The sequence below is a fragment of the Pelophylax lessonae genome (assembly GCF_965119305.1).
Source record: "Pelophylax lessonae genome assembly, chromosome: 7".
NCBI lineage: Eukaryota > Metazoa > Chordata > Amphibia > Anura > Ranidae > Pelophylax > Pelophylax lessonae.
In genome coordinates, this window is record NC_138774.1 from 88,232,488 (window position 1) to 88,246,027 (window position 13,540).

General features: G+C 42.2%; 1 protein-coding gene across 1 annotated transcript in view; it reads right to left on the reverse strand.

Moving 5' to 3' along the window:
- LOC309560497 (uncharacterized protein) overlaps positions 1-13,540 on the reverse strand; it is a 142,921-nt gene that overhangs the window by 10,489 nt on the left and 118,892 nt on the right. Inside the window, 2 exon segments of the mRNA XM_082264129.1 lie at positions 1,140-1,238; positions 8,456-8,554. Of these exon segments, the coding sequence (XP_082120255.1) occupies positions 1,140-1,238; positions 8,456-8,554 (198 nt within the window).

A 13,540-nucleotide genomic window follows, 5' to 3' on the forward strand; every position in this document is an offset into this window, starting at 1 on the left:
TTTTTTTCTAATGTTCAAGGAGTTCTGGGTGCTGCCTACTTGCTTCTGGACTAGCGCATCCTTTTCTTCACTTTATATAATTGTATGTTCACATCTTTCTGTTATGTATCTATTGGTTTTTATAATAAACATTTTCTGATTTAAAAAAATAAATAAATATTCTAGATAATATAGATTAGTGTAATAGGTTTAGGATTAGTGATGAAGGATCCGGTTCATCTCTTTACTAAAAGTAGAATTATGGGCAAAACGTTTTTTTTCATTTTGGATAGAACAAAGAGGGTTAAACCCCACGTCAAGATTTTTGATTTCACCATCTCTGTCCCATTGCTGAGATTTTCCTTTGCTTCCTGTCCCATAGCCAAACAGGAAGTGAGAGGAAATCTTTGCAAATTAAAGCAATTTGTGGAGACCCCTAGATCACCAGAACTAGTGTCCCCATTGGAAGATTTCACTTCTTTTACTATTCTGGGGACAACCCAAATTTTAGGGTTTTCTTTTACTTTCACTTTAAATGATAATGGTAAACAGAACATATAGAGAGGGTGGATTACCTTAATGGGGGCACAGACAGCAATAAAAGTTGACAGCTGATCTAATCCACTCTATCCAAAACTAAAAAAAAAAAAGTTTTGCCTTTAGATAAACTTCAATGAGTCTCACTGGAGGCACCTTAGATTGTTACGTTTGTGTAAAAACACGGATTTCTTTTTTTGATTATCTTTCCACACCTTATAAATGCAATTTATGTTATATCTGACTGATAACCAGAGAGAAACCGGTTTCTTTTCATACGGTTTTTCATTATTGTACTTGAAATATAAAAAAAAAACCTGATATGGGTTCAAACTTTTTCACACTCTATTAGGAATAAGAAGCAGATGTGCTTAACGCTGTCATACAAGCAGTAAAACCAATTTGGGAGCTAATCAATAAAATGAACAGTATATTCTTGGGTCGCAGCCAGAGCAAACCCATAAAAACATGTGAAGAACATGCAAGATGAATGCAAGCAGTGTGCTTGGTAGAAAATAAAACCAGGACCCCTGCGCTTCAGAGCAAATCCAAGAAGTCACCAAGTACAAAGCCATGCATACTACTGATCTCCATTCTTTGTAATCTTCAAACTGAATACTTACCAGCAACATAATGAGGTTCTTCTTCCGGTTCCTCCTTAATGCAGAGATTGATGGGGTAATTTTTTTCTGTAATTTGCTGCCTTGGGGCTGTTGCTTGTACTGAAATAGATAAATAGAAAACTTCACATTAAAAAATTGGATTTTTGTCCTACCGTAAATCCTTTTTTCTGATGTTTATTGACAGACACAGCTCCAAAATCTTATTAACCATTGGGTTTTGCTGCTCCTTACAGGACTAGGACACTAGGCAGGAAAAAGCTTTACCACGTCTAAGAGCAGTCCCAGGGGATATACTCCCACACTCTGCTATAGGCATTCAGATTTGTTTCAAGCAGTGTCAGAAGAAAAATAACCCAACTCAATAGAGGGGTGGGTGCTGTGTCCATCAATGAACATCAGAGAAAACGATTTTACTGTAACACAAAAATCCAATTTTCTCTTTCGTTCATTGACGGACACAGCTCCGGAATCTTCCTAACCATTGGGACGTCCCAAAGCAGTGTTAAACCTGAGGGGTGGGAAAAACACAGCAGAAAAAAATCCCAAAAGGCTAAACCTAGCCAACAAGGTAACATGGAGCTCAACCAGGAACAACTGGAGCTCCCCTGAAAACAATACACCCTCCAAGAGGACCAGGTCCTCTCAAACAGCGGCCTGCAAATCCTTGTGGCCAAAAGCAGCATCCGCAGATGCCATTACATCTACTTTATAAAATTTTGCGAAAGTGTGCACAGACGACCAGCTGGCAGCCTTGCAAACCTGTTTTAGACGCCTGATGGCAGAAAGCCCAAGAGGCTCTAAGCGCCCACGTAGAAAGAGCCTTAATGGAATGGAGGAACCTGACTCTTGATGGAATAGGCCTGCAGCACCGTCTGTCTTGTCCATCTGCAAATGGTCGCAGCAGACGCGACCAACCTTTTGCGAGGTCCAACCGTAAGGACAAACAGTAAGGCTGATTTCCTAAACGACTCGGTTGCCACAAGGTACACCCTGAGTGCCCAACCTACATATAGAGAGTGGGACACAGATAAGGCAACACAATGTCTTCATTCAGATGGAAACCAGAAACAACCTTAGGAAGGAAAAAAAGACTGACAAGGGCGAAGCCCCACTTTATCTCTGTGAGCCATCAGGTAAGGTGAACCACAAGACCACACCGCCAGCTCCGACACCCTGTGCGCAGAAGTAATAGCCACCAAGAAGGCTACCTTCTGGGACAAGGTAAGCAGAGGAAGCTTGCAAATATTTTTGAAAGGCGGTTACTGGAGAACCGACACCACCAAATTGAGATCCCATCTAGGCAACAGAGACCGTACTGGGGGGAGCCAAGTGGTGAACCCACTGAATAAAGGTGTGAACCAAAGAATGCATAGCCAAAGGACAGTAAAAGAAGACCGCCAAGGCCGAAAACCTGGCCCTTGACGGTACCCAAGGCCAGGTGCTGCTCAACAACTCGTTGAGGAAATGCCAAAATACGAGCCACCGAAAGGGAACGGGGAAGACCCCCAAGAGACTCACACCACGCAATGTTCCTCTTCCAGGCGCGATGGTAAATGTTCCTAGAGATAGATTTTCTAGCCTTTAACAGCGTGGGAAGCACCGATTCAGACAACCCCCCATCCTTCAACTCCTGGCTTTCAACAGCCAAGCCGTTAAAGCCAGTGACTGTAAAGCAGGATGGAAGATTGGCCCTTGGGCCAATAGATCTTCTCTGAGAGGAAGTCTCCAAGGGGCATCGGTGACCGGCTGTATCAGATCGGTGTACCAAGACCGGCGAGGTCAGTCTGGAGCCACTAGGGTGACCAGATCCCTTCTGCCTCGATCCTTTGCAGAAGACTCGGCAGAAGTTTTAGCGTGGGAAAGACCTATATCAGATGATACCAGCCCAAAGGAGCCACCAGTGTGTCTGTGGAGTAAACCAGAGGATCCCAAGACCTTTTCTCAATTACATATACCTTCCTGTTGAGACGAAAGGCCAACAGGTCCACCTCAGAAGTTCCCCACCGGAGTCACAGCTGAACCTTAGAATGCCGGCTACCTCCTGAGCCGCCAGGACACTTCTTGTGCCCCCTTGGTGATTGACATATGCCATGGCCATGGCATTGTCCCATTGAATCCTTCCTGGGCACCCCTAAAGGCGATTTTTCCAATGAGCCACACACATTTTTATCGCCTGAAGTTCCAGTATATTGATCGGTAGTCTTGACTCCTCCAGAGTCCAGACCCCCTGAGCACATCAATGTCTAAAATGCCTCCCCATCCAGCAGGCTGGCAACCGCGGAGACCACCATCCAGTACAGGGGAAAGAACGATTTGTCCTGTCGAAGCGCAGGAGAGTGAAGCCACCATATCAGGGACCCTCTCGTATCCCAGCTTAACCACTTGCCGACCGCCGCAAGTAAATATACTGCGGCGGTCAGCCCCGGCCAGGCAAAGTGACGTATATATACGTCACTAGCCTGTCACTGGCTTGTGAGCCAATAGCGGGCGAGCGTGCGCCCGCCGCGGCTCGTTCACTAAGGAGTCAGTGCGTGTGACCGGCGGACCCGATTTGTCTGCCGGTCACTCGGTAGAGAGGGAGAAAGGCAGGCGGCTAATGTAAACAAGCCGCCTGTCATTCTCCCCTGTGTAAAAATGGAGATCAGACGGTTCTACTATGTAGAACCGTTGAACTCTGTTTTTACAATAGTAGACATGTCCCATCACAGTTAGAAACACACCCCTAGGACACACTTAACCCCTCCCTCTCCAATACAGTTAACCCCTTCCCTGCCAGTGTCATTTTTACAGTAACAGTGCATCTGTATAGCACTGATTACTGCAGTAATGTCACAGGTAACCCCAAAAGTGTCAAAAATGTCAGTCAAGGGTCCGATCTGTCCGCCGCAATGTCGCAGTTCCACAAAAAAAAAAAAACGCAGATCGCCGCCATTACTCGTTAAAAAAAACCACCAAAAATGACAAAAATCTTTCCCTTTGTTAGTAAACGCAATAACTTTTGCGCAAACCAATCAAAATACGCTTTTTGCGATTTTTTTTTACCAAACATATGTAGCATAAAACAAATTGGCCGAAAATGTTAAAAAATTTTGATTTTTACATATTTTTTTTGGGAATTTCATATAAAAAAATGTGAAAAATATTGTTATTTTTGCAAAATTTACCCTCTTTTTTCGTTTATAGCGCATGATCAAAAAAATCGCACAGGTGATCAAATACCACCAAAAGAAAGCTCTGTTTGTGGGAAAAAAAGGACGTCAAATTTGTTTAGGTGCAGCGTCACATGACTGGCAATTGTCCGTTAACCACTTAAGCCCCGGAGGATTTGGCTGCTAAACGACCAGAGGGTATTTTGCGATTCGGCACTGTGTGACTTTAACGGACAATTGCGCGGTCGTGCGACGCTGTACCTAAACGAATTTGGCGTCCTTTTTTTCCCACAAACAGAGCTTTCTTTTGGCGGTATTTGATCACCTGTGCGATTTTTTGATCACGCGCTATAAACAAAAAAAGAGCGTAAATTTTGCAAAAATAGCAATATTTTTCCCTTTTTTTATATGAAATTCCCCCAAAAAAAAATGTAAAAATCAAAATTTTTTAATATTTTCGGCCAATTTGTTTTATGCTACCTATGTTTGGTAAAAAAAATCGCAAAAAGCGTATTTTGATTGGTTTGCGCAAAAGTTATTGCGTTTACTAACAAAGGAAAAGATTTTTGTCATTTTTGTTGTTTTTTTTTTTAACGCGTAATGGCGGCGATCTGCGATTTTTTTTGCGGTACTGCGACATTGCGGCGGACAGATCGGACCCTTGACTGACATTTTTGACACTTTTGGGGTTACCAGTGACATTTCTACAGTAATCAGTGCTATATATATGCACTGTTACTGTAAAAATACACTGGTAGTGAAGGGGTTAACTTTATTTGAGAGGGAGGGGCTGTGTGTGTCCCTAGGGGCGTGATTCTAACTGATTGGCTGTGGCTTCAACTGTATGCAGAGTGATCAATGGATCTACATAGTAGATCCATGTGATCATCTCTCATACAGAGAGGAGAATGACAGGCAGCTTGTTTACACAAGCTGCCTGACTTTCTCCCTCTCCCCCGCCGATCGCAGAGTGGCCGGCGGCGATCGGGTCCGCCGGTCACACGCGCGGGGGGGTCCGTGACCACGCGGGAGCGCGCCTCCGGCGGCGCGCGCACGCTCCCTAAACCCTCACAGGCGAGCGACGTAGACCTACGTCACTTTGCCTGTGAGGGGCTGACCGCCGCCGTAGATAGTCGTGCGGCGGTCGGCAAGTGGTTAAAGTCACGCAGTAAAAAAATCGCAAAAAAACCCCTGGTCAGGAAGGGGGTAAAATCTTCCGGGGCTTAAGTGGTTAACAGGATCAGATAGTCTAGAGACTGTGGATTCTTGTCCCACTTGGAACGAATCTCTCTTTTCTTAGGTCTCGAATGGAACTATGCAAACTGAACCACCTCGAAGGTACAGGACCCACATGCAAGTCCTGAAAGATGACTGACTGCTGGACAACAGGAGCCAAAATTACATCCTGCAGCTTTTGGAGTTTTTTTTCCCTTGGAAGAAGCACCCTGGCTGAAGCGGAGTCCAGAGTCAGACCCAGATAGTCCAACTTGGTGGACGGAACCAGAGCAGATTTTTAGAAGTTCCATTTCCAACCAAACTCCTGCAGAGTCCGTACAGTAATTTCCAGGTTGTCCTTTAGAGCAGTCGGAGACTATGCTTGCAGAAGAAGAGTGTCCAGGTAGTCAGTACCGCAATCCCCCACTGCCGCTACAATGCCAACACCAGGCCCAATACTTTTGTGAATACCTGAGGAGCTGAGGCGGGACCAAAGGGTAATGCCATGGATTGATAATGCTCCTAGCCCATGGCAAAGTGGAGGAAACACTGACAATCTACATATATTGGAATATAAAGGTAAGCGTCCTTTTGATGTGGGGATGCCACTACCGCACGAATAGACTACATTTGGAACTTCTGTACTCTCACAAAGTAGTTCAAAGGCCTGAGGTCCAGGATTGGACATACCTTGCCTTCCTTCCTGGGAACTGTAAACAGGTTTGATTAGAAACCTTGAAAACTTTCAGATTTTGAAACCAGAACAATCATCCCTTGTAGTAGAAAGTATTGCACCGCCCCAAAGAGACCCTGCAGGTGGTCTGGGGACAAACGCAGGTTGGAGGGAAAGAACCTCACTGGAGGATAAGACCGAAACTCGATCTTGTAGCCGGACCGAATCAGCTTGTGGACCCCCCTCTTGATTCAGGGAGGTCTGGAAAGAAGCGAAGACGTCCTCCCACCTCCACCTCATACAAAGGTCAGGGTGCCCCTTCAGGTAGAAGAGAGCAGAAGAGGGCTTGTCTGCAGGTCTGGAAGAACCCGCTCTCAGCTTACCAGACCAAGTCCCCTTGGAACCTCCGGAGGAGGTCCTGAGAGACTTAGATCCTTTGTCTTGAGATCCTGAGAGAAGAAAAGGCCGTATATGAGCCGAGAAAAAAAGGGCCCACGTCTGCGACGAGACTCCTTACCCTGGCAGCCTGATGAAGAAGAGTTCTGTAAGACCCTCAATGATATCATCCATATCATGTGCCGAAGGACTACTGCTGTCACGGACAGCCTAGAAACTAAAAGGGAGCCGCATCCAGAGAGGCATCACGGACAAACTGCAACCCATGGACCAATTGGTCCGTAAGCTCCACAGGTGCAGGGGGAAGCTGTTCCCCCTCCCAGATCCTGGCGCAAAAGCTTTGCCCACTCCATTAAAGTCTGGGACACCAATGCTGTGGTGAACACCGGCCAAAAGGACCAAACCAGCAACAGTAAACATGTGGCGGACCAAAGTCTCGGCTCTCCTGTCAAAGGGGTCTTTAAAAGCCGGACACTCCTTCCCTGGATTCAAGTGGATTTATTCAGCCTGGAACCTGAGAATCCACCACAGGTGGGACTGTTTTTAACAGGGACTCTTCAAAGGGATACTGTCTAGTGAAACACTTAGGCACTGACCTATTGCATTTAGGTCACTGACTCGCGACAATTTTGACAAAATAGGCAGGAAAAGGGAATACCTGTACAGCTTTTGGGGAGCTGCGGGTACCAAAGGGGACCGGCGCCTCAGATGCAGCAGCTGCATCCTCCATTTTTAAAAGTTAAATATCGAGTGTCACCATAAGATGGCATTATGGACACCAAAGTACATCCGTGCCTCGTCCTATTATATAAGGAAGCTAGACTGGTATTCTCAAAAATTGACTTTAATCGGCACACCATGTCGTAAAAAATTATAAATTTTTGTTATTCAAAACATCTTAAAATACTTTTTCAGAAACACATATAAGAAAAGGCATTGTTAAATAAAAAATGTTAAGCAACAAAATTGACTATTAATTATAAGTGAACCCCACCATACCACACAGTATCAAGGTGATAAATAGAGCTAGTATAATACAGTATAATATAATAGTATAATAGTCTACAAACTATGGTATATGTATGTATGTATGTATGTATATATATACAGGGCTTTTTTTCAGCTGGAACTTGGTGGAACTCCACCTTTGGCTCAGGCCCTCTGCTCCCTGCTCATTACTATCACTTGTAAACACAGGGTCGTGGTTGAGTTCCTGCACATTTTTTCTGAGAAAAAAAGCCCTGTGTATATATATATATATATATATATATACACACACACACACACACACACATACATATACATACATACACACACACCATAGTTTTTAGGCACTATAACTTTTAAGCAAACCAATATATGCTTATTGGGATTTTTTTAAACAAAATATCGTGTAGCAGAATATATAATGGCCTAAATTTATGAAGAACTTTGATTTTTTCTGTTTTTTTTTTTTATTGGATATGTTTTGTAGAAGAAATAAAAAAATATTGTTTTTTTTTTTTTTTTTTTTTTATTAAAAAGGTTGGTCATTTTCTGTTTATACAGCAAAAAATAAAAAAACGCAGTGATGATCGAATACCACCAAAAGAAAGCTCTATTTGCAGGGAAATTAAATGACAAATTTTATTTGGGTACAGCGTTCCATAGCCGAGTAATTGTCAGTTAAAATAACGCAGCGCTGTATCGCAAAAAATGGCCTGGTCACGAGGGGGGTAAATCTTCCGGAGGGCAAGTGGATCGCAAGATGGATGTAAGCTGTGTTCGTGGTAGAAAATAAAATCAAGACCTGTACGCTTCAGAGCAAGTCCAAGAAGTCACCAATTACAAAGTCATGCTACTACTTCTCTCTATTCTTTGTAATCTTCAAATTGATTACTTACCAGTGACATGATGAGGCTCTTCTTCCAGCTCCTCCTTAATGCAGAGATTGATGGGGTAACTTTTTTCTGTACTTTGCTGCCCTGGGGCTGTTGGTTGGTCTGAAATTGATTAAAAGAAAACTGCACATTAAAAACTGCATTTTCCGCAAACATCTCCCATCACTTGCCCCTCCAAAAATCACTGACATGCTTTGGAAGCTCCTGTAAATAAACCCCCCCCCCCCCCCTCCCCGTTATTAGCCCCATAACATAGGGGAGGGTGTAATATCGGTCACATAGAGAATAAGTAACAATGCTAACTGTTAACACTTAGCACAGGAATTTATCAGTTCACAAGATTTTTGTCAGGATCAAGTTTTATTTGGAAAGATATTAAAAAAACACTTTCAAAGTTGTATTTAACAATGTAATGCTGTCATAAAAGATACACAAAGACTGCTAATGCTGACCGCTCCTGAAAATCACAGTTGACTGGTGATTGGAACAATTATAGAGATGGGGAAATCTGACTTTTTCTGACTTTTAGTTTATTGCATGTTTTCTTGGGTCTGTATTGACACCAGACGTGGCCAGCCGGCTAGCACTTTCAGAAGGTGGACTTCACCCAAGTTTCTCTAATAACAGGTCAATATTAAAACGAAGTGATAGTTTTTCAACTGAATATGAAGGAAACAGGTGGGGGCACCAACTAAGTGCAGAATATAGAAAAAGAGTTTTAAAAATCACAAGTGGCAACTCACGAGATACAGAAGGAGAAGAGCATTGAATCCACCCAGTGCAGTTTGCGGTTGAGCCTTGATGTAAATTCAGGAGCCAGGAAGCAGATGCCGCCAGGAGCTATGTAGGACACCAGAAACTAAACATGCAGCCATGCTCTCCACGTTGTGCCCCCCCAGGTGTTACCATATTTCCGCTCATGCGCAGTCTTTGTGCGCCAGGATTTCTGGTTTTGTTTCTGGTGTCCTACATGGCTCAACAGCAGCATCTGCTTCCTGGCTCCTGAAGACACACCGAGGCTCAACAGCAAACCACACTAGGAGGATTACATTCTCTTATCCTTATGTATCTCGTGAGTTGCCATTTGCAATTTTTAATTAAGTATTTTTCAATATATTGCACCTATTTGGTGCCCCACTGCTGTTTCCTTTTTATATTGCAGAGATTACTTCAATCTCATTGGAGAGCTGCCACGGATGGCTTTGGACTTTTATAGTATAATCCTACACCTAGCACACTCATGTGTATGATTACAGTGCATCCGGAAAGTATTCACAGTGCTTCACTTTATCAACATTTTGTTATGTTACAGCCTTATACCAAAATAGATGAAATTAAAATTCTACAAACAATACCCCCTAATGACAATGTGAAAGAAGTTTGTTTGAAATCTTTGCAAAAAATGTAAAAAAATCTCATGTACATAAGTATTCACAGCCTTTGCCATGACACTCAAAATTGAGCTCAGGTGCATTCGGTTTCATCTAATCATCCTTGAGATGCTTCTACAACTTGATTGGAGTCCACCTGTGGTAAATTCAGTTGATTGGACATGATTTGGAAAGGCACACATGTCTATATAGGGTCCCACAGTTAACAGTGCATGTCAGAGCACAAACCAAGCCATGAAGTTCAAGGAATTGTCAGTAGACCTCCGAGACAGGATTGTATTGAGGCACAGATCTGGGAAAGGGCACAGAAAAACTTTCTGCAGCATTGAAGGTCCCAATGAGCACAGTGGCTTCCATCATCCATAAATGGAAAAAGTATGGAGCCACCAGGACTTTTCCTAGAGGAGGCCACCTGGCCAAACTGAGCGATCAGGGGAGAAGGGCCTTAGTCAGGGAGGAGACCAAGAACTGATAGTCACTCTGGCAGAGCTCCAGCATTTCTACGTGGAGAGAGGAGAACCTTCCAGAAGAACAACCGTCTCTGCAGCACTCCACCAATCAGGCCTGTATGGTAAAGTGGCTAGATGGAAGCCACTCCTCATTAAAAGGTACATGACAGCCCACTTGGAGTTTGCCAAAAGGCACCTGAAGGACTCTCAGACCTTGAGAAACAAAATTCTCTGGTCTGATGAAACAAGTATTGAACTCTTTGGCCTGAATGGCAAGCGTCATGTCTGGAGAAAACCAGGCACTGCTCATCACCTGGCCAATACCATCCCTACAGTGAAGCTTGGTAGTGGCAGCATCATGCTGTGGGGATGTTTTTCAGCTGCAGGAACCGGGAGACCAGTCAGGATTGAGGGAAATATGAATGCAGCAACGTACAGAGACATCCTTGATGAAACCCTGCTCTGGAGCACTCTGCACCTCAGACTGGGGTGAAGGTTCATCTTCCAACAGGACAATGACCCTAAGCACACAGCCAAGATAACAAAGGAGTGGCTATGGGACAACTCTGTGAATGTCCTTGAGGGGCCCAACCAGAACCCAGACTTGAACCCGATTGAACATCTCTGGAGAGATCTGAAAATGGCCGTGCACTGACGCTCCCCATCCAACCTGATGGAGCTTGAGAGGTCCTGCAAAGAAGAATGGGAGAAACTGCCCAAAAATAGGTGTGCCAAGCTTAAACCATCATACTCAAAAATACTTGAGGCTGCAATTGGTGCCAAAGGTGCTTCAACAAAGAATTGAGCAAAGGCTGTGAATACTTATGTACATGAAATTTTTTTTTCATTTTTTTATTTTATTAAATTTGCAAAAATTTCAAACAAACTTCTTTCAAGTTGTCAGTATGGGGTATAATAAAAAATTGTTATTCCACGGTACGGTTTAGACAATATGGCTGCTGCCTACCTCACACATCCCACAAAGTGATCTATATATATAAAATGGTAAGTGTAGAGGAAGAGGTATAGGTGGTGCTGCCCTTTTTAGAGTGTGTAATCCTGGAAGAAAAAAAATATTTAGAAGAAAAAAAATGCAATAATATATATATATATATATATATATATATATATATATATATATATATATATATATATATATATATATATATATATATATATAAAATATCACATAAAGTGCAAAAAAAAAAAAAATTAATAAAGTGCAAATGTGCTAAATAAAAAAAAAAACTATGTGGTATTCCACAAATCTAAATATCTCCAAAACACTGTATCAGTATACATAAAAACAATATAATAATATTCAAAAGTGCAAAAATGTGAAAAGACAGATATTATACAAAGGCCAATATAAAGAATAAAATTGATCAACAAATAATCCTATAGGAGAAATTCAAAAGAGTTCATAAGTCCATATAGGTGATCCTAATTGCAAAATGACTTGTGCATAAACGGCAAGGTGCAGCGTTCATCTCTGGTGAAGAAATGGGGTGAATCCACTGGTGCTCCCCCCTCAGATCCGCACTCACCAGAGGACTGAACCCCTGCAGGGATCAGAGGCACCGCAAATAGGTTATTACACAATACTAGGTCTCCTCCTCACCAGGTCTGGTTAATGGGGATACTCATATCGAGGTAGATGAACAGAAAATGCATCTCATAGTGTAAGTCTGTTATGCAAACATTTATTACGTAAAAGCTAAAAAAAAAACGCACTTACAAAGGTCCAAAGAGTCAAGGCAGTAGAACAAACAATATTAGGGACGCATTATTTGTTTTGACTCTTTGGACCTTTGTAAGTGTGTTTGTTTTAGCTTTTATGTAATAAATGTTTATGTAACATGGCATAGTGTAATGACTTACACTATGAGATGCCTTTTCTGTCCATCTACCTCGATAAGAGTGTCCCCATTGACCAGACCTGGTGAGGAGGAGACGTAGGATTGTGTAATAACCTATTTGCGGTGCCTCTGATCCCTGCAGGGGTTCAGTCCTCTGGTGAGTGCGGATCTGAGGGGGGAGCACCAGTGGATTCACCCCATTTCTTTACCAGAGATTAACACTGCACCTTGCCGTTTATGCACAAGTCACTGCAATTAGGATCACCTATATGGATTTATGAACTTTTGAATTTCATCTATGGGATTATTTGTTGATTGATTTTACTTCTTTACATTGGCTTTTGTATAATTTTTGCACTTAGAGCACTTTTGAATATTATTCGTTTTTATGTATACTGATACACTGTGTTTTGGAGATATTTAGATTTGTGGAATATCACATAGTTGTTGTTTTTAAAAGCCCGTTTTCACTTTAATAATGTTTTTTTGCACTTTATGTGATATCATTTCATATCTTTATTTATGGAGATATGCACTTTTTTGCATTTTTTTCTGAATATTTTTTTCTTTGAGGATTATACACACTAAATAGGTAGTGCCACTTATACCTCTCCCTCTACACTTACCATTATGGGGTACTGTTTGTAGAATTTTGAGGAAAATAATGAATTTAATCAATATTGGAATAAGACTGTAACAAAAAAAAAATGTGGAAAAAGTAAAGTGCTGTGAATACTTTCCGGATGCACTGTACAGTATGTTGCAGCTTAGGTGTATCCATACCTGCGCCATTCTCGATAATTCCCTATGTTACATACCAGTGAATATAATGCTTTGACTCAAGAGTACAACTTGGGGAATGAAACACAAAACAAAAAGGAAAAAATATATACTAGAGAAAACTGAAGTTTACTGCTACTAAAATTTTTATTTCTACTCTGTAATTTATGTTTTTTTCAACACACCAATACCTTCCCAATCTATTATCAAGCAACTGTGCTTCTTCATAGTTCTTTCCAACCCTGAGATGCTTTGTTCAACAGCTCCCAATGGATGGCTACTGAGGAAGCTTTTTTAAAAAAAAAAAAAAAAAATGCATCAGGCATAGCTGTGTGATGCTGTATTGTTACATTTTAGATAAATGTTACATTTTACATACATGTTTTTGCCGCAGTGTATCTTTTTTTTTTTGCAATTTGCATCATCAACATCATTACTGAAGACTACAACTAAAGTCTGCAAGGAGGACCTGCCGGTCTGTATTCTGACAGTATGGAGGAGAGAGCATGGACAGTTCTCAAGTGTATGTCAGATGAGGAGAGGGCAGAGAACAGGTTGGGGTGAGTGTAAAAATTGCTTAAGTAGGGCTTGAACTCTGGGAGCTTTCCC